Genomic DNA, 26,402 nt, shown 5'->3' with positions numbered 1-26,402 from the left:
ATCCAAGAAAACTGAAGATTTTGAGGTCATAACTTTCATCTGGCTTAGTACCATCTCTGTAAAAAAATTCACGCGTGACCATGAGAAACAAGAACCAAAATACAAAATATTTAGCAGAGTGTTTCCTCTGAACAAGCTTGAGTGTAATAAAGTCCATTTTTCAGAGTGAGAGGCATGTGGTTAAGCAATCTTAGAAGAGAAGAAAAGGTTATTCCCAATTTTTAATGCTAAATGAAAAAATTGTGGTTATCTCCTCCTGCTGCAACATGAGATGGAGCAAAGGAAAAGGTGCAAAGTAGGAAAGAGAAGAAGAAAACACTGTGGCTCCTGTGTGGAGAGGGAAGCTGGAAGTCTTGGGTCCTGTGGGAGGAACGGAGCTCGTGAGCCTGGAATTCCCCTCTGTCCTGGCAGCAGCGTATAAATCAGGAGCAGCTCACGTTTCTCAATGTATTAATCTCTGAAATAAATCTGCAGGTAAAGAAGGAAGGTAATTGCAAGTAATTAGCCAGCAAGTGGGGAAGCAATAAATCCCAGCGGGCCAGACTGCTCTGGGTTCACTGCAAGAGATGGTGTGTGGGCTCTGTGTGTCTGCAGGCTGGTGGGCTCTGACTCCTGGAACCACGAGTAGCTGGTGTCTTGTTCCTGGAGCTGTTTGGGCATTTTGTTCTCCTCAGGCACTGCTGGCAGTGGAAAAGGGGAGCTGTGAGCAGGGAAGGAACGGTGAAACTCCTGTGAACAAATCAAGGTGAACTTCAGCTCCATCTTCCCCTGTCTCCAAAGAGCAAAAGAAGTGAAACTGAGAGGCAGTTCTGAACTTCTGCTGAACCTCTTCCCTTTTGCCTCTCTGACTTTGACTTCTGAAACCAAGTTCCTCCACCTCTTTGCAAGGCTTGCCTTTTAGAGCTGGTGAGCTAAGCTGGTAATCACCCCTGGGGCTTCTTGGAGACAAGAAATGGTAATTAATTAATCAGTGCCAGGTTTAGGTGCTTGGCAAAGATGTGGTGGTACAGGCTCCCTTTCAAAAGCCTCACCCCAAAACTGGTGAAGAGCAGCAAAGGATGGTTAAATGTGTGTTTGAGTGATCAGAGAGGGTGAGCTTGGGGCTGATCTTGTGCTACTAGTAATTTAATTTTGCTTTTATTTACACAAGGAAAAAGAAAGAAAACTCACTCTGTAGCTTTTCTGGCATAATCTGAGGCTTGTGTGACTTCCTCACTTCTCCTGAAGTACACAGACAGTAAGGGAAATACATAAATGCTATATATTGTATTGGATTAATCCAGCCTTCTCTCAGGAAGTCACGCTCCCTTCCTAGACTTTTCATCTCTGGGAACAAACACAAGAAGTTTCCCACATGTTTGTGTATGAAAATGGACTCGTAATTGTGGTTTAGGAGTAGCTGGTATCTGGTTCTGACCACAGCACTGTGGACTGGCTCAGATTACAGCGTTTCTTCAGAGAGCAGAAAATAATACTTCCTCCCCAAAGAATCAAGGGAGAGGGATGATGAAACCAGATTTGCTTTTTTATTTATTATATCTAAATCCCTGTGAGTAAATCACCAGTCATATCCTGTATCACACAAAACTATTCATGTTTTAAAAGGAAATAACTGGATAATAACTGTGCTGTGTTTGAGCAGAGGGGACACTCCCTCTCTAATCGGAATTGAGTAAAAAACTTGTGCCTTCCAACCTCCAGAACAGTGACTCAGATGGAAAATACTGCATGGGCACATCCTGAGAAGAATGCAAATCACAGATATCTAAGGCAATACTTGTTTCTAGGAAATAACCCCCACCTCTAGGCCTGGCATTATCTCCAGTCACAGCAGTGAGTTCACAGTACCTGAGTTTAACTCAAATTCAAGTAAGCGTGACCAGGCTCACTAATTTTTTTTTATTTATTAAAGCAAAATTTCAGTACCCCTGAGAGACATTTAGGTATTTTCTGGTCTCTGAAGAGGCCATTCTGCAGGCTGGATGCAGAGACACAGTCAAGAAAAAGTTTACATTTTTCTCCAGGTCCAAAAGCAGAGTCTGTTGGTGGAGAAGAGATTAGAGCTGAATATTCACAGACACCAAAAAACAAAAGAGAAATCCCTGCTGCCATTATTTCAACTGCAATGCTCTGCAGCAAGTAATGGAATGCTGCTCCTCAGCAAGGAAAGGGGAAGAAAAACTTTCCTTGGGTGGGAGGATGAAGCCTTGTGGTACAGAACTAATTACATGCTTGTAAGGAATACTCCAAAGTGGTGCAAAATGGATCCGTTTTCTGCAAAATAATTATTTTTTTATTCTAATCTTTATTTTATAGCTGCTCAGAATATTGTATTTTCTAACACAAAGATGGAGAATGAAGAAAAACAATTTACAGAAACTGTTGTTGTGGTAAGTATTTACCTTTCCATGGTTTTATCTGGTTTAGGAACTGGCAATACAGCAGGTCAGGAGAAAAAAGAATAAATTATACATACTCTGCAGAAATTAATCAGTATTAGCTTCCAAGCCTGGCAATCAGAGCTGCTGGATTATTTCCCTGGATGAATGGCAGCTTCCAGTTTGGATCTTAACTTGCTTTGCTTTGCCCTCAGCCAGCCACAGAGCAGGAACTGAACTGAATAGAAACAGAAAGGGCCCCAAAAGAGATCTGATGATCATTCACTGTTATTCAGGGACATTTTGTCATTTCACAACGACATTCCTCTGCAAACAACCCTTGCTCTCTGTCTTCTCTGCTCTTCTGTTTTTCCAAGTGCAAAATTGATGTTGCAGAGCTTAAGTAATAAATATGGTTTAGAGGAATGAGACGTGCTGGGCTAATATATACACACAGCTTTATTGACATGTGAAATGTTTGTCTGAATGATTTCATACTTCCATGGCATGATGAAAATTCACTACAAAAATAGGTAAAAAGTCAAGTCAGAGGTTTTTAGCCGGAGCAAATAAACAAAAGTCTACAATTTACCCTTCCCCTCAAGTTAAACTAACTTCTTCTGCCAACAATAACACAACAGAACTGTATCAACAGAATTATATCAACACTTCTGCTGTTTCAATATTAAGTTCAAGCATCTGTTAACAACTTATTGCTTGTTGTTGTTGTTACTTGGCCAGATCCTTTATCTGTATACAACCTAGTCATGCCAGAGTTCACTCTCTTTTCAGTACTTATTTACTTTTCCCACACTCTGCTTCTAATTTTCTCTCTCGACCCACAATAATTTGACATTTCTTACAGGCTCTTTTGTCAGGGAGACTTTTCTCCTAAGATCCTCAGTCTCTTCACAAATGAGTTTCTTTCTCAGATCACTTCTTTCTAGACTGGATGTTATAGCAACAGAGGGGTGATAGCTGACAAAATAATCATGTACGGATCAATTCATTCAGGAAAGGAAATACAGAAACTGCCTTCTCTTGGCTGAAAATGTGCGTTTTAGGGTTTTGCAAAAAATGGGTGAGAAGCATTGGATAAACGCATTGAGAAATTTTATGGAAATCATTTTATTCACCATGGGAGTGAAAAAGCAAGCAAGGAACCTAAAAACCTCTTGCACCCCAATTCTGCTGGTAGGGAGGGGTTGCTTTTTTTTTTTTTCTGTGCAAAATCTCCTCTTACCTTGAAGACAGCAGAAAGAAAAGGAGGTGCTATGAATTCCCCTGGGAAACAAGAGGAGGTATGTTAAAAGAAGTGTACAATCGACTGGGTCTCAAAAGAGAAACAGTTCCTCAGCACTGTCTTTGCCAAGGTGTTTGCCCAACCAGTGCCTCAGAACGGTCAGGATGAGGATTTTAAATCCCCCCTGGCTTATCTGCTATCGAACTGAGTAAGAAATGAAAGAAATTATCAAAGCAGCTTCACTTAAAAACCCGGCAGCTCCTAAATATCCCGTTTCTCTGGACCAGCAGAGCATCAGCTGCCTTGGCTGGAAATAAGGAAGGACCTTCCACACAAACACACCTCAGCCACCCAAAGTTCAGCACAGCCCCACACTTTGCCATTTTTGAACTCCCTAAATTGGTGGTTTTTTGCCAGAATGTCCTGGTGAGTGACACCTCCGTGAGGGCTCTGCTGGAATTAATCTTTCCACGCTCTCCTAGCCCTGCTCCTCCAGCAAGGACAGCGAAGTCAAAGCGGAGCCTGAAGCACTCCCAGGCTTCGAGCTCCCTCTGCAGCATTTTGCAAGGACTCCTCTTGCCTCGAGAAACCCGAGGTTTATTTGCTTAGGAACCCGATCATTCACAGCACTTCAATTTCTGGGAGACTTCCACTGAAACCTGAGCTGCTCCAATAAATTATTTCTATTAAGTGTTATTCTGAGGTGGAAGCGCTTACGATCTGTTAGGCTCGCCTAATATATTCTTTGCCAAAGCCCCACGAACTGCTTCCAAAGGAAATCACTGGAATAAAGCAAATTGCCAGGGTGTTTTCATCGGTGAATGCATCCAAGTCAGGTTCGGGCAGAATAAAAGAGCCTGCTCAATCACTCTGCCTTCTGCTAGGAGTGAATTTAAAAGCATTTGGGAGTCTCAGTTAAATGTGGATTTCTGTCTTTTAGTTTTACACTTGTTACTAATTCAGACAGCTTTGGAATCTCATGAATGTGCAGCGTCACTTCCACACTCCTAGTGCTGAATCTGGCCACTAGGTTTGTACAAACTGACTAAAATCTCAGTTGCTGTTGTTTTCAATTGCGTGTCAGGGTATAGACAATAAAGGTACAAACTGTACAGATTTGGACTTCTCTCATGTAGGTTTGTCTCTGAATTTGGCTGGTTGATATCACCAGGCACAATGTGATTTGGTCCCTGCTGTTCTGTAGAGTCACCTTCCCTGGCAAAATTAAGAAGTTTTATTTAACTGGATTTATACTTCTACAATTACAGGGGTTACTCCTGCTTCATCAGTTAAAGCACACACAGCAAATATATTTCTCCTATGCTACCCTTTGTGTTAACGTCTTTCCTTGGGTTTAAAGTATATTCAGGGCTGAAAAAAACCAAAAAAAAACCCAAAAAAACCCCCAAAAAATCCAAAAAAAAAAAACCAAAACCAAAACAAAATCAAAACCAAAACCAACCAACCAAACAAACAAAAAAACCAAAAAAAAAAACCAAAAAACCCCACAACAAAAAAAACCAACCAAAAAAAACCCACAAAAAAACCCACAAAAAACCCCCCAAAAAACCCACAAAAAAACCCACAAAAAAAAAAACACAAAAAAACAAACAAAAACCCCCCAACAAACAAACAAAACAAAACAAAAAAACCCACACAACAAAAAAACCCCACACAAAACCTCTTAAATCCCAGCTCAGATTTGCAGTGGCAATTCCTCTCATTTTTTATTTTACCATGAAACCCTGCAATAATTCCCTCCAGTTTGCTGCATTTAGGGAATAAACAGAAATATCTGGTGGGTTTATCTAAGGAGGGTCTGTGCCTGTGGGAGTTTTAGAAATGTTTTGGGGGTTGGCCTTCACGTCAGAATGTGAGTGGAGACAGAGATGAGGAAGACGATAGTGTTTGGTCCATTTATCAGTCAGAAATCTTTTTGTGATGCGAGAACATAGGTCTGTGTGTGTGTTGTAAGAACAATAAATTAAAATGTGCTGGAAACAACTTAGGAATGGCGTAGCTTGGGGAATCAACATGACAGTGCTCACAGAAGGAACAAGGAAAATCTCTGCACTATCTACATGTGCTGAGAAGAAAAGCCCAATGGGACCTACAAAACCATGGGATGAACTTGATCTTTCCCATTTAAGAAAAGTTCACAACCTTCCACCTTGTTTAAGAGCAGCCTCTAGAACACAGGGACTTAACATTTGCCCTGTTTCTTCCCTATTAAAGGTCAGGAGGTATTTTGTGTCACAATTAATCTTCGTGAGGAACAAAGGCAAGGCTGCATGCCCTGTGTTTCCAGGGAAAGGCTGGGGGTCTCTGGGCAGCAGGGGCCACACGGGGAGGGCAGAGCCTGCTTCCCTGGGCAGCTGTCAGGCAGGAAAACCATGGGAATGGCATCTCTGTGGGAGCAGGGCTCTGTCGTGGCCTTTCTTGCTCTTGGTGGAGAAAGCCCTTTATACTATCATAGAGCCATTGAACAATTAAGGTTGGAAAAGACGTCTGAGATCACTGAGTCCAGCCATTAACCCAGCACTGCCAAGTCCACCGCCATGCCTCAAAGCACCACACCTGTACATCTTTTAAATCCCTCCAGGGATGGTGACTCCTCCACTTCCCCATGGCAGCCTGTTCCAATGCCTGTCCACCCTTTTGGGGAAGAAATTCCTCCTAATATCCCACCTGAACCTCCCCCAGTGATTTTCCTCTTGTCCAGCCCCTTTTCCTTAGGAAAAGAGACCAACTCCCTCCTGTCTACAGGCTTGTCTCAGCGAGCTGTGGAGAGCCAGAAAGTGCCCCCTGAGCCTCCTCAACCCCAGGCGGAACCTTTCACCCTTGAACTGCTTTTCTTTCCACCTTTTGAAAAAAAAAAACCCCACAGAAATTAACCCTTATAGGCGTAGGTGTTCACAACAAGTCCAGTAATTCAGTATTAAACATGGAATCTGCAGTTTCCCCCAGCTTCAGGCTTAGACTGGTGAGGTCATACCTTGAGTCTTGTGTCCTGGTGCGGGTTCCTCGATTCAGGAAGGACATGGAGGGGCTGGAGCAGGTCCAGGGAAGGGAATGGAGCTGGGGAAGGGTCTGGAGCCCCAGGGGAGGCTGAGGGAGCTGGAAATGGGCTCAGCCTGGAGAAAAGGGGGCTCAGGGGGGACCCTGTGGCTCTGCACAGCTCCTGACAGGAGGGGACAGCGGGGGGGTCGGGCTCTGCTCCCAGACAAGTGACAGGACAAGAAGACATAGTCTAAGCTTCAGCAGGAGAGGTTTAGGTTGGATATTAGGAAGAATTTCTTTGCAGGAAGGGCAGACATCGCAGACATGGGAATGGCCTGCCCAGAGAGGCGGTGGAGTCACTGTCCCTGGAAGTGTTTAACAGAAGGCTGGGTGTGGATGTGCTGGATTTGCCATGCTCTGATTGACATGGTGCTGTTCGGTCACAGATTGCACTCGATAATCTCCGAGGCCTTTCCCAAGCGAATTGATTTTGTAGTTCTGTGATTGTGTGATTCTGGGATGCTGTTACCCGGCCAGGGCTGAGGCGCTGAGCCACCGCGGCTTCTCCTGCAGCCGAGCTCGGCTCCAACACACATCCAGCAGCACCAAACAAGCCCGTTCGCCTCGGGAGGGGTTCGGGTCGGGGTGGGGGTCCCCAAGCCCGGCTGAGGCGGCGGCGGCGGCCAGTGAGTGCAGCCCTCCCCTCAGGGGCGGCGCGCGGCCGCCATCTTGGGGCGGGCAGCGGCGGGAAAGCCGCTGGGTGACGTCAGTTCCGTGCGCGCGCCGCGGCCATCGCTGCGGGCCGGGCCGGGCCGGCTCCGCGCTGCCCCTCCGGTGTCCCTCCCGTGTCCCTCCGGTGTCCCTCCCGTGTCCCTCCGGTGTCCCTCCGGTGTCCCCCGGTGTCCCCCCGGTGTCCCTCCGTGTTCCCGGGACGTCCCTCTGCGCCAACAGGAATGGATTTCCCCTGCGGAGGATTGGGACAGGCCGACGCAATGCCCCCCGCGCGGGCTGTGCCGGGCCCCGGCGCGCTGGATCCTTTGCGGAGCCTGCTGCACTCCATCTCCGCGGGGCTGTCGGCCGAGGAGCTCTCCGACATGAAGTTCCTCTGCAAGGGCAAAATTGGGAAGCGAAAGCTGGACGCGGTGCAAAGCGGCCAGGAGCTCTTCAGCATCCTGATAGAGCAGGAGGAGATCACGAGGGACAACCTGAAGCTGCTGAAGGAGCTGCTGCAGCACAACAACAGGCGCGATTTGCTGTCACTGGTGGTGCAGTTCGAAGAGGAAGAGCCTCACGACCCTGGTGATCAGCCAGATGAGCATGAAAAATGTAAGTGGATTACACACACACACACATATATATGTAGTTTTATATATATAGTTAGACCTGCGTATATATCGCTCCCCAGCAACCCCGGTAAATGTGTATAAAAACGTCTTTCCGGGGTGACATTTTCCCCCCTCTTTTTTATCTTCCTTTTCTTTTGTCTTTTGGGATTGCAAGTCTGTCGGTGGCTTTTCTCTCAGCACCTGTGGTGTAACAAAACTAGTGGCATTTTGCTGAGACAAAACCAGCAACTTCTAAACATTTTCTCGTGTTTCTTAGTAAATCTGTGGCTAACTGGATTCTGCTGTTTCAGGTCTCCTGAAGGCAGCTATTGATGTTATCTGTGACAATGTTGGCAGAGAGTGGAAGAAGCTGATGCGAGCACTTGGGATGCCAGAGGTGAAGCTGGAGAGGATAGAGGCAGCCTATCCACTTAAATTGTATGAACAGCTTTTCCAGGCACTCCGGGAGTGGCAGAGGTGGAAGGGGAAGGATGCAAAGGTGGCTGACTTGATAAAAGCTCTCCGGGGCTGCAACCTGAATTTGGTGGCAGACAGGGTTGAAGAGAAGATCTCACAGCTGAACACTGGAACCAGATGAAATCAGAGTAAAACTATGCATGCAAAAAGAGTGCCTTCATCTCTTCTGAACCAAAATAATTATCACTGGTGGCTTCTCATGCCGTTTATGTGCCTTAATAAGTTCATTTGTGCTCAGGTGAAAATTGACATGGAAACAGATTCCTTTCAGGAAGTAGTTTGATGCTTCTTTCAAGGTATTTTAACTTTCACAAGATCTGAACTCTGTTTTATAGAAATTCTCATGCTTTTGTTCTGCCACTCACCTGGAAAGATGTGCTTTGCTGCAGGAATTTTTTAGATGCATCTCCACTGGAAATACATCCATGGGATACTTCTGAGGCAACCAGAATTTAAAATTTCACGGGGAGGTTGGATTTTTTTTTTAATGGCCTATTATAAATACAGTGTGAAAGGGAGAAGGAGGAAACCTTTCAGCTGGGTGCTGGATTTTCTTTTGGAGTAGCGTAAGATAATATCTTCAGTAATTTGTCAAATATATTTGCTCTCCATGAAAGGATATTAAGACAACTGTAACCTCAGACTGCAGTGCAAGAGGGACATTAATTCAATATTGGAAAAAATGTGCCTAGGTTTGGAAATGAAATCAAATATCTGCACCAAGTGCCTTCAGCACCCTGAAGGAAGCGTTCTCCTGAAACTGCCCAAGAGATTGTGTCTGACAGATGTTGAGAGCAGCCTCTCTGCTAAGCTGTGAATGCCTTGGGGCTCCTGGCTGGGAGTCCTTCCATGACCTGTGTCACAGAGGCTGCTCGTGTGTGCTGGAAGGTGGGAGCCACTCACAGAGGGAACAGCATTCATGAACCTGTGTCAGATTCAGCCCTCAGCTTTCATCTGGAACAAACTTGAGTCAGTGGCCTTCACCTCTGAGCTGAGGCTGGAGAAATTGCACAACTGCACAGCCCAGGACATGCAGGGCTGTGGAGGCCTCAGGGGGAGAACCCCATGAAATCATTGCTGTGAACAGCTGTAGGATCCTGTGTTTCTGCAAACATCTCCCAAGTGCCTGGCGTGATACTGGAAGAGGTTTTATTGCTGCTGCACCTGTGGGGCTTCCAGCTCTTTCCAAGTTGTTTTTACGTGGTGCCTTTGCTGTGAAGGCCAGGTGTCAGCACATAACCTGTCACTGCTCTGCACAAACGTCGTGACACTGACAATTTCCGAGTTTTCATTGGTGCTTCTTGCTCAAACAGTGAGGCTTGAATGCTTAATTGCAGTTAGTGGGAACTGCTGTAAATTGACATGATAGAAAAATCATTTCTGTCAGGGTTTTTTTCCCTTCAGTGATTCTTCTCCGCATTCCCAGAAGTGCTCAGGGCCAGGCTGGATGGGACTTGGAGCAACCTGGTCGAGTGGAAGGAGTCACTGGTTGGAACTGGATGATCTTTTAGGTCCCTCCTTGCCCAGGATTGTGTGCTGATTCTCAGTGTCTTTCCAATTCTGGTATATTAAGTATCAGTGGTTGTATCCAAGCAAAAGAGTTGCCAACCTTTTGGGAAGGCGGAGTTCTCCAAGTTCTTTTTCCCTTTACTTCTATCAGTTGTCAATTCCAGGCTCTCCAGGAGGAGATGCTGATCTTAAGCTGAACACAGCTCAGGTGTTTTGGAGATTTGTGTTTCACAGACACCAGGAGTGTCCATTCTGCAGTATCTAAAGAAAAGGATTGCTCCAGCAGTTTTTCCTTCCTGCCTCTGAGCACTCCCTGGGAGCGGAGCAGAGGAGTGGAAGGGAGCAGGATGAGTTATGTGAGTGCTCAAACAGCTCTGCAACAGCTCCAAGTCCAATCTCTCTGCTGAAGTGCTTTTCTTATCCACTTCTGATGTCTTCTGCCTTACCAAGGAGATTTATGTGGAATAGGAAGAGCATACTGCCTACTGCATACAGCCAGGATATTTTAGGAATCAGTTGGAGTAACCTGTTGGTTGTAGCCAAGCACTCATCAGCTACAAGAAATGTTCTGTTTCAGGAGATAAAACCCTCTTGTTTCTTCAGGGATTTTTTACATCTTTTTACTGTGTCTGAAAGCCATGACCTAGACTACATCAATCTGTGCCATACCTGAGGGCTAATTAAGACTCTTTTTATGAGAGATTAAAGGGTTGTTTATGTGAAACCAAAATCAGTTCTAATGAAGGGAACAAAATCTTTTTATTGGGAGGAGGGATAAAGAGTGCCATTTGTAAGGGAATGTTTTCTGATCCAGTGGAGAATGTTCTATTTTCGAATTAAACACCTTAAACTTATATGCATATTTTTATAACTTGAATCTAAGTTTTATATTGTATAATTCTGTGTACATTTCATTAAATATAATTCCTTAAAAATAAATGGAACAGGCGTTTTTTCTTGTTTGATGGGATTGCTGTCTGCAGTGAGATCTCTGAGAGAAAGTGGATTTTAAGGACACTTTGAAAGCAAGGAGTGGTGCTAAGCAGGCATTGTGTTACCAGTGCCCTTCTTGGGACATGAAAGACAAAAAGCAAAGTGTTTTGTCCTTGAGTTTCTCACAAGTGCTAAACAGGCTGCACTTTGCCAGCGGCAGCAGCGTTTGAATGCTGTCACTCAGGGAGGTGTAAGGAAAAAAAGATTCCCTGCCAGCCCTCAGGAGCCTAAATTCGAATCCCAGTGTGCTTGGAAGACAGGCTGCCTGTGGGCAGGCTTCCTTCTCTTTTCCTCTGCTAGCCATGCTGTGCTAAGGACGTTATATTTGTGTCTTGGGTTATGTAATCGAAAAAAATTTGTATTCTATTTCATCTGTAGAAAGCATTTGGGGGATGGTTTCTTTTTTCTTTATCTCTTGTAACTCCAGGGGGAGGAGGGTGGATGCCTTCTGATAACAGACCACCTGTTAAAATCAGATGGGGCACTGTTTTTTATTTCTTTCACCAACTTTGTCCACCCTCCAGAGGGTATCTTCTGTTAATGGCCATTCAGGCTCACCAGTGCCATGACACATTGCATCATCCCATTGGAGATGCTGGGGAGGAACCAACCATTCCCTACCCAGATAAAAACAGGGACACAGGGACCCCAGACATTCCTCTTCTCCACTGGATTCCCAGAGGAAGACTGGACTCATCTCACCACCACTGAACCTGTCTGCAGGATCATCTCTGCTCCAACAGAGCCACATCTGTCACTGCAGGAGGATTTCTTTGGGCTGCTCCCACCACCCTGGCCCACAGGGTGTCAGGTCGTATTCCTGACTCTGTCAGGGTTTTCTAGGACTTTTGTTTGTTTGCTTGCTTGTTTGTTTTTTTTTTAATGACTGCATTTGTGTTTTTTAATATTCCTAGTGAATGTGTTATTCCTATTCCCATACTTTTGCCTGAAAGCTCCTAATTGCAAAATTGTAATAATTTGGAGGGAGGAGGTTTTATATTCTCCATTCCAAGGGAAACTCCAGTTCTCCTGACAGACACCCATCTTTCCAAACCAAAGCAATTTGTTTTATAATTAATTAAAACCCCGGCTTCTGGTTTAGCCTAAGCTTGGTCAGGCTTTTAGAGGACGTGCTCAGAATGAATTGACAGGCTTGGGTGCTCTGTGGAGTATCAGCCTGCACTTAAAGCTGTGAATGAGTAAGACAAATAACTTAATTGCCCATTTTATCAAATCCTTTAGGATGCTCTGCAAGACTATCTGCCTGTGAGGGATTACTCAAACCTTTTTCCTTTTGGTCTCCTGAGAGTAATCTTTCCTCACAGCCTTGAGAAAACAGCACATCAAAACATGCGGTGTGTTTAAAGTGCCATCTCAGGAGAATTCTCATCTTGGAGGATTGTTTTTCCATGTCACTGCTCAGTCCCTTTCAGCACTTGCTTGCCATTGCCTAAGATTTTTGCAGATATCAATTATAATCACATATTGAGGTGTTTTTCTTTTTTTTAAATTGCATTCTTTTCATTACTGAGTTAAAAGTAATTTCTAGACCATTAATTAACAATCCTCTTACACAAATTGGTTGTTGTGAACATTTCAAAGACAATGCTTTGGTTTCCTTTTCTCCATTCTCCACACTCAGGCAGCTGCATTTCCTCCAGCCTTTGTTTCATTCCTAAAATAATTGTCTCCTTTCTGAAATCTAATTGCTTCATTTAATTGTTTAATGCAGAAAGCTTAATAACACAGACTGTGTCTCCGAGCTCTCTCTGGTGCTCAGCATGTTCTTAATTCAGGCTTTTTGGCTGAGTATTTTTCAATTCAAATTTATTTCTAATCACTGCCTTGTGCCCTTCTTCATGAATCACCTATATCCTTAAAATGTGTTCCAGCACAATTATTTTTCGAGGTTGTCCTCCCTCTTTGGTTTATTGCTTTTCTCTGGCAGTGTTTTGGTGCTCTGGTGGAATGAGAGGAATCAGCTGTTTCAACCATAAAAATAGGAAGTGTGGGGGTGAGCTGAGGGGAAGGAGTTGTGAGTAGAGGTCCAGCAGCTTTTGGAGAATCTGTGTTTCAGTAAAAACTGCCTCAGCCGAGGGTTGCTCCACAGGAACAGGGTGTGTTGCAATGTGTACGGGGAACTGCAGGTTCAGGGAGAGGAGGAAGCAGGGCTTTCCTCAGCTGCTGGGAAAGGCAGAGTCACGCAGGTCTCTGCGTGGGAATGTGCGGGGAACCAACCCTTAATCATTAAACAGCCCCGTCCACAGCACCATTCCTGCCCCTGCCTCATTCCTGAGGGCATTACACATGCCTCTCCTAAAGCAGGCTGAAGTGAAAACAACAGGCTTGTTCTTGTGAGACGTGATGTAACAGACACCATGAAAATCCCTGGAGCTGGCCATCCTGGTTGAGTCTGAATTCGGTAATTTCTCTGCCTTGATCAGTTTGGGGAGCTGGAAGCCTTTTCCAGGTGCTCTGTGTGTGCAGTTCCTGCGTGGAGGGCAGCTGAGCTCTCCTTTATTCGGGTTTCTTGGGCTGTGTTGGGGCAGGGCACAGAACTGCAGGCAGCTCTCACAGCCAGCAGCTCTTGTAGCAAAGTGAAGGGGTTTGTGTGTGTTCTCTACCCTATAAAAAATAACAGCTCCGAGGGAGGTCTTGAGGCGTCTCCAGCACAATATAATAAAAAAGTGCCTTTGCTAAGGAAAGCAGCTTTGTGTCTCTGCTGAATGCTACAAAAAGCTGTCAGACTGGTGGTTTTTATTTACTACATAATGTTCAAGCCTTCAGAGCAGGCACAGGTGCTGTGGGAAGTTACAGAGACATAAAACTGGACCACTGTCATTGGAGAGGTAAGAAACACCCAGCTGGGACTTTCTGTGGGAGATGTTTTATTTACAGGTTGAGCCTGGCTTTTATTTACAGGTGAGCACGGAGAACTTCTACAGAAAGCAATCATTTGGCCATTAAAAATGCTCACAATTTTTAAAATGTTTTCTCCTCCCTTTCTTAGTTCTGCTAGTCCTATTGATCACAGCAGGAGTATTAACTTAAAAAAAAAGAAGATTTGCAGAATTTAATCTGAGCAGTTCTCATTGTGGTCTAACTTGTAAAAGGGTTGTAGCAGCTCTTCTGCAAGCGTACACACCACCTGTGGCAAAAGGAATGTCCAAAGTTTAAATTTCTGTACAAAAATAGGTGATTTTTGTATGCAGACCTGGTACTAGATTTTATAGACAGTGAGCATATAAAGTGTGAGAAAGGTTTGACATAAAAATGAAACTATAAAACTTTCTTGCTATTAATGTCTGTCTGTGTGTGAACAACTGAGCTAAATCTTATCCTTGTTTCCCTCCCAGTCATCTCCCGAGAGGTGCTGTCTGTCACTCCCAGGCATAATGCCAAATTTTGAACCAGAAATCGCCGAGAAAACGTGAATTAACAGGGTGCAGCACCAGCAGGTCTGTGCCTCGCATCCCACATTGTTTAATTTATGTTCTGCTCGGCGTAAGCAGAATTTATTCACAGGCTCTCGGCCGCCGAGTCCCTGACGTGGGAAGGGCGGGCTAGCCTGAATTCCCCCCAGAGCCAGGGTTGCCATGGCAGTCCCAGTGCAGGGCAGCCCACGGGGCATGTGGCTGCTGCCTCCAGCCAGCCCAGCCAGCCCCACGGCGCTGGGAAGCTCCCACTGACTGGGATTTGCTGCACTCCCCACTCTGACCATGCCAGGAACCTGAAATCCCAGGGCAGGAATGGAAATGAAACTTCTTGGCCAATTCCCTCAGTTCCCCTTCTCCCTGGAACAAGACGTGTGACACAGCAGGGCTAAATATTAAGAAATAGATGGGGGTTTTTTGTCCTCAGCACCAGGGTGCTCCCATTTCTGTTTCCAGCTGGAATGGCAAAGCTCCATCTCGTGCGTGTAGCTGCATGTTTGTGCATGAAGCAGCTAATATATATGCAGATGAATTAAAACTAATTAGAGCTAAAGCCAGCAAAGTGCACATTTCTGGCTAACGGCTGTATGCAGCTCTGTTAGGTGCCACATAATCAAGTTATTCACTGTGGACTTGCTCATTCAATTTTCTGTAGACCACATTCTGCTTTTTACCACAAAAAATCTGAAAAACCCACCCCAACTTCATGTGAAAAAACTCATGTCTGAATATTGAAATCAGAATGTCAAATTCCACATCTGGCCCTGTGAATTTTCAGGGCTATTAAATGTTGTACTCTCTTTTAGAGGACTGTGTTCGTAAGGCTTAGCCAGGGTTCCAAATAATCCGTGAGCTCCTCAGCATATGGAACTGATCCTGTGCTCCCTCCAGCCACTGGGGTAACTAAAAGCAGCTGGAGCATGGCATAAGGTAACATAATCATTACTTTCTTCCTAGGAATGTCTCCTCCTTTCACCTAATTTGCCTTCAAGTGGGAATGGAGGCAGGAATCCTCGTCAGAGAGGGGAATCCTCAACTCTAGAAGTTCCTGATTCTTCTGTAATCACATGCACTGGGTAAGATGCTGAGCAGTGTGAAAGCAGTTTGAAAGCCAAAGGCAGATTTGACTCCTGTGAATTGAGGATTTTACAGAGGTGTCTAGACCAACAGTCTCAGAGAAGATGTCATCACACACAGCTACTTATCCAAATTTAATGTCAACCAACACCTTTGAAAATCCAGAGTTTGCTTCACACACACCTGTCCATTTCCTAGGTTAGCATTTTCACTGGTTTATGGTTTGTTACTATTAGGTTTGATAGGATTTAGGTGGAACTGCCTTTTTTTGAAGGTGATTTGTTTACTAATAGGTGATTCAAATAGGTTTGAGCCAGGTCTTCTGCCAGAAGGGGCCTCACCAGTGAGTCTGATGTCTGTTCCTCGGGTCTGACTTGTGGGGAGCTCAATTTGTTTTATGAGGGCTGAGAAGTTCCCACAGGCTAATTCAGAGGAATTATAGAGAAATCAGATTCCAGTTTCTTTTATTTAAAGGATACCTGGAGTGCCCCACAGGCTTGTCCCATTTTCTCCTTTAAAAGGTTACTGTCATCCCTTATCTCCTTCCCACAAACTCATCCCCCAACTCATCATTAAATGCTGAATAATTCCAACACGCAGTCCTGAGGGAGGACAAACACTCTTTTTCTCGGTGGTTTGAAGAGGACTCTGACAGTTCTTGAATCACCCCTGGCTATTCAGACAGCCTGTTCCTGTGGTTTTTAATGCATTCAAATGGGCCACGACACCCTCAGCTAGGCAAAAATGGGCACGGATGGAATTGCCAGGGTACCTGTATGCAGGTCAGGGAGTATCCTGGTTTTGCAGCATTATCATTGCAGATGTCACAGCAGCACTGGCAGCTTCCTGGTTTGGTTATTGTTATTTTCTTTTCCCATGCAAAGAGAAGGAATGGGGGAGCTGCAGGCCACAGGGAGCTGCCAGCTTCTCTCGGCCGTGTATTTTGGTACTACAAAGGTGGCATTATTAAAGGCAGACAAAAAAAGCCTGTAAATCATGCAACCAAAGTGAACCCTAGGAGCTGGAAAAACCCTTCCTTTGTGCACTCGGAAACCTTGCTATGACCTAGCTGGTGTCTGGATACAGAGGCTTTTCTGCAGCATTTTGGCTTTAGCTGAGACATGCTATCTCCATGAAAACTGGGAGTCAGGAGCCGTCCCCATTGCTGTTACTAAACATTCTGACCTTGGCAGGATAAAACAACCCAATCCAGCAAAGCATTGCTGGATTTGACAGATAAAAATTTAAATTATCACGGATTTAGCTGGCATAAAATTTGATGATTCTGTTTACAGCAAAAATCTGGTACTACAGAAGTTTTTGTTGTATCACTTATGCCTGAATATTCCTTTATTTGCTGAATATCCATGGGCATGTGGCAGGCAAATGCTGAATATTCATGCAAGGAACCTCACTGTTTGTACATGGCTTAAAGATATATTAAAATCAAACTGGTGCCATGTTATTTGGGTGAAAGGAAACTGCACTTTTAATTACAGGAGAGAAAGAAAGTATTGGGCATGAAAATTACCTGTCTCCCAAATCCTGATATGCTTGTGTGTGTATCCACATATCTGTGTGTGTACAGTGTGTGTTTCCATATGCACACACGCCCTTCAGTAAAGTTATTTGATATAATCTGGAAAACAAGATTTTCCTGACAGGGCTATTTCTCAATACTCCTTCTTCAACTTCTGTCTCTCCCTTATATGCTCTGTACTGTGTCTGTAAGGAAATAGATCCCTATGGCAATCTCCAAGAGCAGCATAACTCTGTTAGAAGCAAACTGTTGGTAATTCTGGGCCAACTCATTAACAATAAGTACAAATTCAGAGCCAGCTGCTGCATCTCCAGGATCAGCCAGAGCAGGAGTGATTTTGAGCCATTGTTTTATTCTCACAAGTTAAATGCAAGAATTGGCTTAATTCCTGGTGTACACTAGAGCAGTTTCTGTGATTTTCAGCATTTTCCTTCAGTCTGGAGTTTTGGGTCAATACAAAACCCATGATGCTGAAATTAACCTTCTGTTCTCTTTTGCAGGCAGCAGCTGGAGACATCGAAGAAACTATCTAACAGAAAAAATTTAGAAATTATACGTGGCCAGAGTAAAAGGGGGAGTCCTTCTGTTGCTCTGCTTGTGCTTTTCCAGTGCCCTAAATGATCCCAGCACGAAGCAGGTGAGCCCCTGCCACTTCAGCCTTTGGTTTCACAGGTAGAAAGTACAAAGGGCAAGTCAGTGCCAAGTTCCTCGATGGCTTTTGTGGCGAGGGCAGCGCTTCACCAGACTGAAACTGCCAGATTAATCTCACCTTGGCTAGACTTAATATTTCCCATTTGTGCATAAAGAAATGCTAATGATTCCTGGAAGTTTTAGGCATTGTTATTTAAAGTCGTTTGAGAGACAAAGGGGAGGTGTTGTTTGCATTTGGGGGAGGACCTGAGCTTTGTTTGGAGTGCTGGATGATTGATTGTAGCAGGAAAGGAAAAGGTGAGGAGTGTTCCTGTAGCTCTTTGTGCAAAAGCCTGTGTGTGTTGAGGGAGCTTAACTCGCAGGCCTAAGCTAGAACCAGGTCGTGAGTCAATATTTCTGTTGACTCTTTTAGATGTGGATTACAGTGCAAACAGATGGTGTGGTCAAAGGGTCTTTAATATATGAACTGTGTTCAGGAGAACGGGGAATTCAGCCTCGGAATAGATCAGTTCCCCTGCTTGTTGCAGCACAGATGAACAATATCAGGGCTGCTGGTTTCTTCTATTGTGAGTTATTCCCTTTTATATCTTACATCTGTTATTCTCACTTCATTTAAGGATTAGTGTAAGACAATGGCAAGATTTGTTCAGCTGTTGTTCACCTTGCTAGAAATGATGATTCCTGACCAAGAGCAGGGCAAGGACCACCTTTCATACCTTTCTCTCTTTTGTTTTTTTTTCCAAGTTAGATGCCATGTCACCTTACCTTCAGCAGCTAGATAGTAAATGACTTTTTATTTAGCAACAGCCAGCCTTAATTAGTTGTAATTTGACAAAAGCTGTGTAAATACCTCTGTGCAAAGGAACACGGGCATTCAGGCAAAGAGAAAAAGGGAAAAGGAACACTTAGTGACTAGGAGTGTTATCTGGAACAAGGCAGGGGCAAAGCTTTTGTTGGTAGCTGAGTCAAAAGATGACATGTGGAGACCTCCAAGGCAGCTGAGGACACACGGGATGAAACCTCAGGTGCAGATAAAGACATTCCTGCAAGGAGCCTGAACTCGGGGTGACCCACGGGGATGGCTTGAGCAGCACAGGCTGCACACACAAAGCCTGACTGCAGCTGGAGGAGGCAGGATGAGCTGACCATAAATTTTACAGAGGGGATTTCTTGTGTAGAGGAAAGGTAAGTTGGACCAGACTAGTGACAGACACTCTGCCAGCCAAGAAGGGATGCAAGGCTTCACTGTGCTTTTATTCGTTATTAAAATAACAGATGGTTCCATAAGGACTTGAGCACCCTTAAAATATTAATCTCAAAACTAGGGTATCATGGCAGCACTAGAATTAAAATTTCAGACAGTAATCCTAAAACTGCCTTACTTTAGGGCACTGTGAGTCCAGCAGTAGGGATTATCCATAGGAGCAAGGCAGTGCAAGGGCAGCTCCTGCTCCTTTGCATTAGAGAGGATCCTGCCTTCTCCATGAGGATCTCCTCTCCACAGCATGTCTCATCCAGGCTGTGTGCTCTGAGTTTCTGGATTTGCAGGGAATTTGCTCAAAGTTATAGTGTTTTCCTCAAAAGCCAAGGGTGAGACCACTCACAACAATGGGATGATACTGGGTAAGGACAGGCCAGTAGAGAAGCAGGTGGGTTAGGAGTTCACTTCAAAAGAAGCCCCATTTTCTATATTTCCATTATTTTTCTTGATGCGTATTTCAAGTCAACTTGAGCACTGCTCCCAGAGATCTTGGGTTTTTCACCTCTGGCAAATATTTTTTTGCTGCTGCTTTTTCTGAAATATTGTCTTTTTTCCCCTGAAGGTTTTCCTGTGACTCTGATTGCTTTTAAATGTCACTCTGCTGCTCGAGGCTGCTGGTAGGTGGTCTGAGCTGAATGGTTGCCATTAGCTGGCTTATACCTATACTCATTTTCCATGTTGGATCCTGACCTAGTAACCCTCTTCTCCAAATGCCAAAGGTGAGATTTAGTCTGAAATGACCTGGTTGTCTAGGCAGAACTGCCACTAGTCAGAACAGGAAATAATACTGGGAACTGAACTTCAACTGCACTTTAATACACCATATTATTGGCAGACAGTTTCATCTGAGCCTTAGGTTCACCTTGAAACTGGAGATGGTTTTTTGTCAAACACAGTGTGCCATTGCAAGTGTCCATAGTTTTTATAATTTTTATCTGTTGCAGATTGCTTTATGACTTCATTTCAAGGCCATCTTTGTTTCTAGTCACCATCTCAGCCAAATTAATATTCCTAGTAAATACTGTGAAGACAGTGGGGAATTCTGAAATGGTGAAAATAAACACTAACTCATGCATGAACTGGTGATTCACTGAAAGTGTTATTTGCATTTTCATTTGCCTGTAAGCTGAAGTTGGTTGCTTCAGCCCTGTCACATGCATATGATTCGGGACTAATACCTTCCCAACATTATTATCTTCACACACACAGGTGAATGCTTCAATTCAGGGTGCATCTGAATAATGAAGGTGGTGATTGCTGCAAACAATTTCATGCGGGCGCTGTGGGCGCTGTGCATGTAATGAAAGGTATGTTATCACTTGAAATCTAGTCAGGTAAGGATTAAAAATAGGCTGAAGTGCTATTTGAGGTCTCTCTATTTTTCAAATGCTTTTATCTATTTTACTACTAATAGTAGAAGACACTGAGTACACAGAAATTGTGGTACACTTTGCTTAGTGCCTACTCCAAAGCCACTTGAAACAGCAGGAGCCTTTGCACAGCAGACAAAGCAGAAAAAAAAATCCTATTTTTTTCCCTCTAACACTGATTTACAGGACCAGAAGTGTTGCTTCACATGGAAATCCTTGATGTTTCCCTGCAGTTGGACTATTTATGAAGTTTATTAAATATGTTATTAAAGTAAGACAATCTTTTTATTTTTCTCTCACCAGGTCTCAAAGCATTCTAAAAGCTGAAGCCTCAATATTGAAGTGATCCAGGTAGAACCCATTTGTTCTCAAGAGAAGAGAGAGGAGAGGAGAGAAGAGGTGAAAGGCTCCATGCCTGTGGACTTCACTCTGGGATCAATCTGTATACAGGAGGTTTGGAATAAAAATAACATTGTTCTTTTCTCTGGGAGTGAAGACAGGCTGAGGGAGTTGGGACTGCTCATCCTGGAGAAGAAAAGGCTCTGGGGAGACTTTAGACCCCCCTGCAGTACCTAAAAGGGCTACAAGGGAGATGAAGAGGGACTTTGGACAAGGGCATGCAGTGACAAGGGGGAATGGCCTTAAGCTGGAGGAGGATGGATTTAGACTAGATATAAGAAATAAATTCTTTGCTGAGAGGGTGATAAGGCACTGGCATGGATTGCCCAGAGAGGGTATGGACTCCCCATCCCTGGAGGTGTTCAGGACCAGGCTGGATGGGGCTTGGAGCAGCCTGGGATAGTGGAAGGTGTCCCTGCCCATGGCAGTGGGTTGGAACTGGATCATCTTTAAGGTCCCTTCTGACCCAAACCATTCTGTGTTTCTATAATTCTGTACCCCTAGAGGCTGCCATGGCTCTGAATCTCAAGGCTCCAGCCTTGCAAACAGAGTAATTGAATTGCAGACCAGTTAAAATCACCGAGACAGACAAACCGTGGGCTGCTAAACCCACACCAGTGGAGCCAGGAGCAGCCCTGCTCATTTCTGTGGACAATCCCATCCATTTCCCTTCCCTTCCTACAGCAACGAGCTGTGCTGCTCCCACTATATCCAACGCCCAGATTCATCTCTTTAGACATCCCAGGACAGCTCCGGCTGCCCTGGGCTCCCTCTGGAGCCCATGGGAACAGACAGGCACCTGGAGCAGGTGATTCACGGGCCACACCAAAGGTCTGAATCACTCCTCCCGTGGAGTGGCTCCCTCGCTCCGCTGATTACAGAGGCAGCCCAGGGTAAATGGGTTCATGCTGTAGGTGGTCAGCCAGGTGGAATGCATCCAGACCTGCTCTTGTGCAGGAGCTGCATTATCTCAGCTGGTTCTGAATCCTTCTGTTCCTTCTTCCAATGTTATTCACAGCCATGTCACATGAATATGGCCTTGCTGAAAAATATTATTTTATTAAAAAGGCTTAACTAAATAATGTGCAACTCTATTGCCCTGAACTTGCAACTGAATGCACTTTTAGCTTGATATCTTTCATTATAGCTATAAACTATCTGAAGATGTGCTGAAATCCATCTACACTGAGGGAATGTACCATGTTTGAATTGGATATTAGGGGGGTATTTAATTTCTGATTGAAATAAATGATACTTGGCTTTAGAAATTCCTTCTAGCTCAAGGGGATTTCTGCCCCTGTAAACCCATACAAAAAAGACAGCAGGTGCAATAATTCTGAACAGCAAATTGCACAACTGAAGCTGAAACTAAGCTGAAAGCCTTGTCGAGTTCAGCAGGTTTGTACTTGAGTGAGAATATGTGGTTTTGGTTGCAGGAGTAACAGCTAAATTTGAAAAACATTTATGGTCTTGGCATAGGTATGAGTCCCACTAAAATCAATTGTGTAAGTTCATCTGGTCTTTTAAGAGTCCTCTCCATGTCTCCAGTTGCTTTGTAGAGACTTTTCTTCCTAAGTCCAGGTCAAAAACCCTCTTCAGTTTCAGAGCAGCCAATTCCCACTTGATTGACACTTGTCTGAATGTGGCACAGATCCACATAGACCCACATGATACAAATAAAATGTCGATGTGAAGGACTGTGTGGGGCTTTGTCGAAGTCGTGGCTTCCATTGCCCAAGGGCTGACACATTTACTGGTGCATTTATCTTTATACATGGGCATAACCATTAATTACCTCTGTCCTCTTCTCCACAGGCCACCTTCCAGCCTCTTCCCTCTCATCCCTTCTCCCTCAGGCGAAGCCTCTCCTCTGTCTAGCAACCTCTGGAGACTTTTTTTAATGGCAACAGAATGGTCCAGGTCACGTCTATCTACTGACAAAAGGATAATGAGCGCTGCTGGCAAAAATCCTGTCCTTGCATCTATTCCTTTCGCTACCAAATGCCTGAAATGTGTTCAAAATGCACTTTGCTGCTCAGTCATTAAGTCATCTGAAAAGGACAAGGAGTAAATAAGGTACCATCAGCTCGGCTCGGGAGGGGGGAAGAACAACTGCGTGGGCGATCTTGGGCTATTTTCAGCAGAGGTTTTGCGCTAGCGTGGGGTGGCTGTGAGGCTCACAAAGGGAATTTGGGCACAAATGAGGCGTGAAGGCCTCGTTGGGCAGGGGAAGGGCGGGTGAGGCACAGGGGAGCATCCCGGGGGCAGTGAGTGTTTGCCCTCAGCAGCTCCGGCCCCGCTCCTCGCCCCCTGCACCGCCTGGCAGCAGAGCTGCCTGCCTCGCTGAGCTTGGAGAAACATTAGGATCTAATCTATCATGTGACAGGAAAGGAAACTTTTTTTTTCTTTTTTTTTTTTTTTTCCTTTCGTCCCTGCTTTTAACAGCCTTTGTTTGGATTTCGGCGTGTGGGTTTTGAGGTGCAGAGAGATTTAACCTGGGTCTCTGGACTGATTACTTTGCTGTCAGCTGATGTATGTGGGGCTCTTTCCAGACACATCCACGAGTGTTACATCTCACTAAAGACACAGACAGGGAGCCAGACCTCTCGCTGAACTTACACAAGAGACATCACACTCATTTAATTAAAAAGATCTGAGCTGCTGGTGTTCTTCATGTCAGATGGTACATCCTGGGTTACATGCCCAGGAGGAACAAAAAGAAGGAAACTCTCTTCCTTGTACTACAAAGTAAAGAGGACTGGGAAATATTTTGGTATCTGCAGAGCCTGGGAGCTCTGACTCTATCATTCCATGTGTATTTTGTGCAGCACAAACATCTGGTTATTCACTTTTTTCTCTAGAATTTCAAGTCCTGGCCTTGCCTGCTAATCTGGTCCTAGCTTTGGTGGACTGCACATGGGAGCAGCAATTGGCTTTAAAGTCAAATATTTTTGTGGCACCTCAGAAACTCTGCTGTATGCACAGTCTGGGCTCTGTGTGGCACTCAGAGCGTGGTGCCTAAGGAAGGTATTTGCAGTATGCCACATGGGAGGCATATTCCTCAGCTAGGATGTGCTGGATGTAGGTTCCCTCTTGGATTAAGCCATCCTTTTGGGCATGAATAAATACCTGGCTCATTACAGCACCTCCTTCTCATGTAGCAGACATTTATATGCCATGGGAACTCCGTTCCCACCTGAGGCTGAAACCCATTTCTCAGGAAAAGTGCCTAACCACTGGCATTTCCACCCTCCTCTGAAACTTGTGTACAGAGCAATTTGAAGGTGACAGAGACTGAGTGACAGCTCCTTGAGGCTGAGGAGGGTCTGCAATAAAACCTCCTGCCTCTCAGATGGGAAATCCAGCCACGGGTGTGAGGAGCTGAGCAGGCTGCATGTGGCTGTCTGTGCCTTATTAACAAACTGGTGAAGTGAAAATTAATACACAGAGTTCATCCATATTTATTCTCAGGTCAGGATTGTGTGGTAGGTTCTTCGCTTTCATAATGAAACCAGATTATAGCACAGTACAAATCTTCTTTTTTGGGTTTTAACCATTTAAGGACAAAACAAAACTTAGTTTTGAAAGAAAAACACACATTCCAAGGCATCCCAGACTGAGAGAAAATGTTATTCCATCTTTTAGGATCTTCATGAATACCGAGGTTCACTTATTAATTGATTCCACATGACTTGGCTCTGAGATCAGGTAATCTGGCTGGATATATTGCCGTGTCCAGTTTGAGAGAGATTATCAACTCTGTGTCCTTTACAGTCTTTAACTTTTTGCCCTTTCATCCATCAAGTTTCCATTTGACTCATGTTCAACACAAATCAAATCAGGCCAAATCAATCTTCCTACCAACATTATTAATTCTCATTTTTTGATGTGTGATGAGTTGAAGTGGAATGGTGTTTGTTCACACAGCCATAAATTACACTTTATTTTCCAGCCTTGTTTTGGTTTTGCTGGAACAGGTCATTTTGAAGATGCTGCCCTGGCAGCTGCTTAGCCTGAAGTCTTCTTCATCCACGTAGAATTTGGATCAAAGCTTATAAATAAAAGCATTTACCTATGTACAGGTTAATTCATAACAATTCATTTCAGGATTTTTTTGCCACTCTTCCTACATTGATAAGTGAGTTCTCAGTTGTTCAGATATTCAACATTAAATCTGTGCTGATCAATATTTGGCAGAACTCATGATTTGAATGTGCCTCATCATATTTGGCTTTTTCCTCAAAGTTGCAGCTCCCAGAGTCACGGGATTACATTAGAAACTTCAGGAGGAAAAAAAAAAAATCTAGACCTCACGGCTGTATAGGGAAAGCTTAAAGAATGTGACTTAAATTCACTCTAAAGGCTCAGATACCAAAGGGAAAGAGCACAATGTGGTGAACCTACAAAGAATTGCATATGTGGGGAAAGGAAGATTGACTCAGTGATCCTTTCTATCCAGTGCTAGGTGTCGAGATGTTGTGTTTATAAATTAATCCACAAAATCCAGCCACAAATCTGCAGAACCTTCTGTGCAGGGACTGCCACTTTTTGGCATGACTGGCCTCTGTCTACCTGGCTTGATGTCTTTTAGAGCTTTCCACTGTACAAGCAACAACCGGGTCCGAAATGCAAATACTTTATTCAGGGTGGTAACACAAATGTGAAGAGAGGAAGGAGTTTTCTAAGCTTTGCCTGCAGACTTTTTCAACTCATGGGCACAGTGAAGGCTCCAGGAAAAGAGTAAAAGCTATAGAAATGCAAGTGGAAAAACTTTCTATGGTGTTTCTGCTCCACAGAATCCTGGATTGGATGAGGTTGGGAAAGACCTCTGGGGTCACTGAGGCCGGTCTGTGACCGAACTCCACGATGTCACCCAGGCCATGGCACTGAGGGCCACCTCCAGTCCTTCCTTAGACACCTCCAGGGATGGTGACTCCAGCACCTGCCTGGGCAGCCCATCCCAATGTCTGATCACCCTTTCTGGGAAGAAATTCTTCCTGATGTCCATCCTGAACATCCCTTAGCAGCTCAAGGCTATGTCCTCTTGACTTGTTACCCGGGAAAAGAGACCAGCTTGGCCACAACCTCCTCCCACGGAGTTCAGTAGAGTGATAATGTCCCTGCTTTTGTTGAGGCTGAGCCCTCAGCCTCTCCTGGTGCCTCAGACCCTTCCCCAGCCCCATTCCCTCCCCTGGACTCGCCCCAGCCCCTCGAAGGCCGTTCGGACGGAGGTGCCCCGGGCAGCTCACAGCCCCTGGGCTCGCCCCAGCCCCTCGAAGGCCGTTCGGACGGAGGTGCCCCGGGCAGCTCACAGCCCCTGGACTCGCCCCAGCCCCTCGAAGGCCGTTCGGACGGAGGTGCCCCGGGCAGCTCACAGCCCCTGGGCTCGCCGGGGCGCTGGCAGCGGGCTGGGGCGGCCGGGGCCGGGCGAGGTGCTGCGATCCCGCCGCACGCAGGCCCCGGCACGGGCTAAGGGGCCACTCCAGCCCTGCCCTGTTCCCAGCCCTCACCGAGCACGCCTCCCGCCCGGGGCTCCGCTGCGGCTTTCCCGTCCTTTCCGTCGGGGCGGGCGGCGTGGGCGGCGGCGGTATCGCTCGCAGGGCGGGCAGCGCCGAGCGGGTCTCGAACCCGGGTCCCCGGCGGCGGGGAGCGGGGCAGGAGCGGCCGCGCCGCCCCGCGCGGTGCATTGTGGGGGCCGCACTGATTTATGCGGGGCCGCGGAGCGCGCCGGGAGCGGCGGGAGGA

The 26,402-nt window shown here is 45.4% G+C and overlaps 1 protein-coding gene and 1 long non-coding RNA gene across 2 annotated transcripts; both read left to right on the top strand.

Annotated features, from left to right (window-relative positions):
• The first annotated feature begins 7,275 nt into the window (after window positions 1–7,275).
• On the top strand, window positions 7,276–10,871 carry FADD (Fas associated via death domain). The gene is made up of 2 exons (XM_063397526.1): window positions 7,276–7,947; window positions 8,258–10,871. Exons 1-2 carry the CDS (start codon window positions 7,575–7,577, stop codon window positions 8,542–8,544), a joined length of 660 nt encoding a protein of 219 aa, XP_063253596.1. The 5' UTR covers window positions 7,276–7,574; the 3' UTR covers window positions 8,545–10,871.
• Window positions 10,872–20,085: 9,214 nt separating this feature from the next.
• LOC134550520 (uncharacterized) lies at window positions 20,086–24,702 on the top strand. Its single transcript, XR_010080349.1, has 3 exons — window positions 20,086–20,195; window positions 20,562–20,711; window positions 22,473–24,702. It is a non-coding gene; the product is annotated as an uncharacterized LOC134550520 (long non-coding RNA).
• The last annotated feature ends 1,700 nt before the right edge of the window (window positions 24,703–26,402 follow it).

The sequence above is a fragment of the Prinia subflava genome, chromosome 5, assembly GCF_021018805.1.
Source record: "Prinia subflava isolate CZ2003 ecotype Zambia chromosome 5, Cam_Psub_1.2, whole genome shotgun sequence".
In the NCBI taxonomy this organism is placed as follows: Eukaryota; Metazoa; Chordata; class Aves; order Passeriformes; family Cisticolidae; genus Prinia; species Prinia subflava.
This window is presented reverse-complemented; position numbering and strand designations above follow the sequence as displayed.

Bases quoted from the DNA above. Each gene is read 5' to 3' on its own strand.
- FADD (XM_063397526.1), top strand. From the start codon at position 7,575: ATGGATTTCCCCTGCGGAGGATTGGGACAGGCCGACGCAATGCCCCCC. The intron at 7,948-8,257 runs GTAAGTGGATTA...CTGCTGTTTCAG, and splicing joins GCCAGATGAGCATGAAAAAT to GTCTCCTGAAGGCAGCTATT.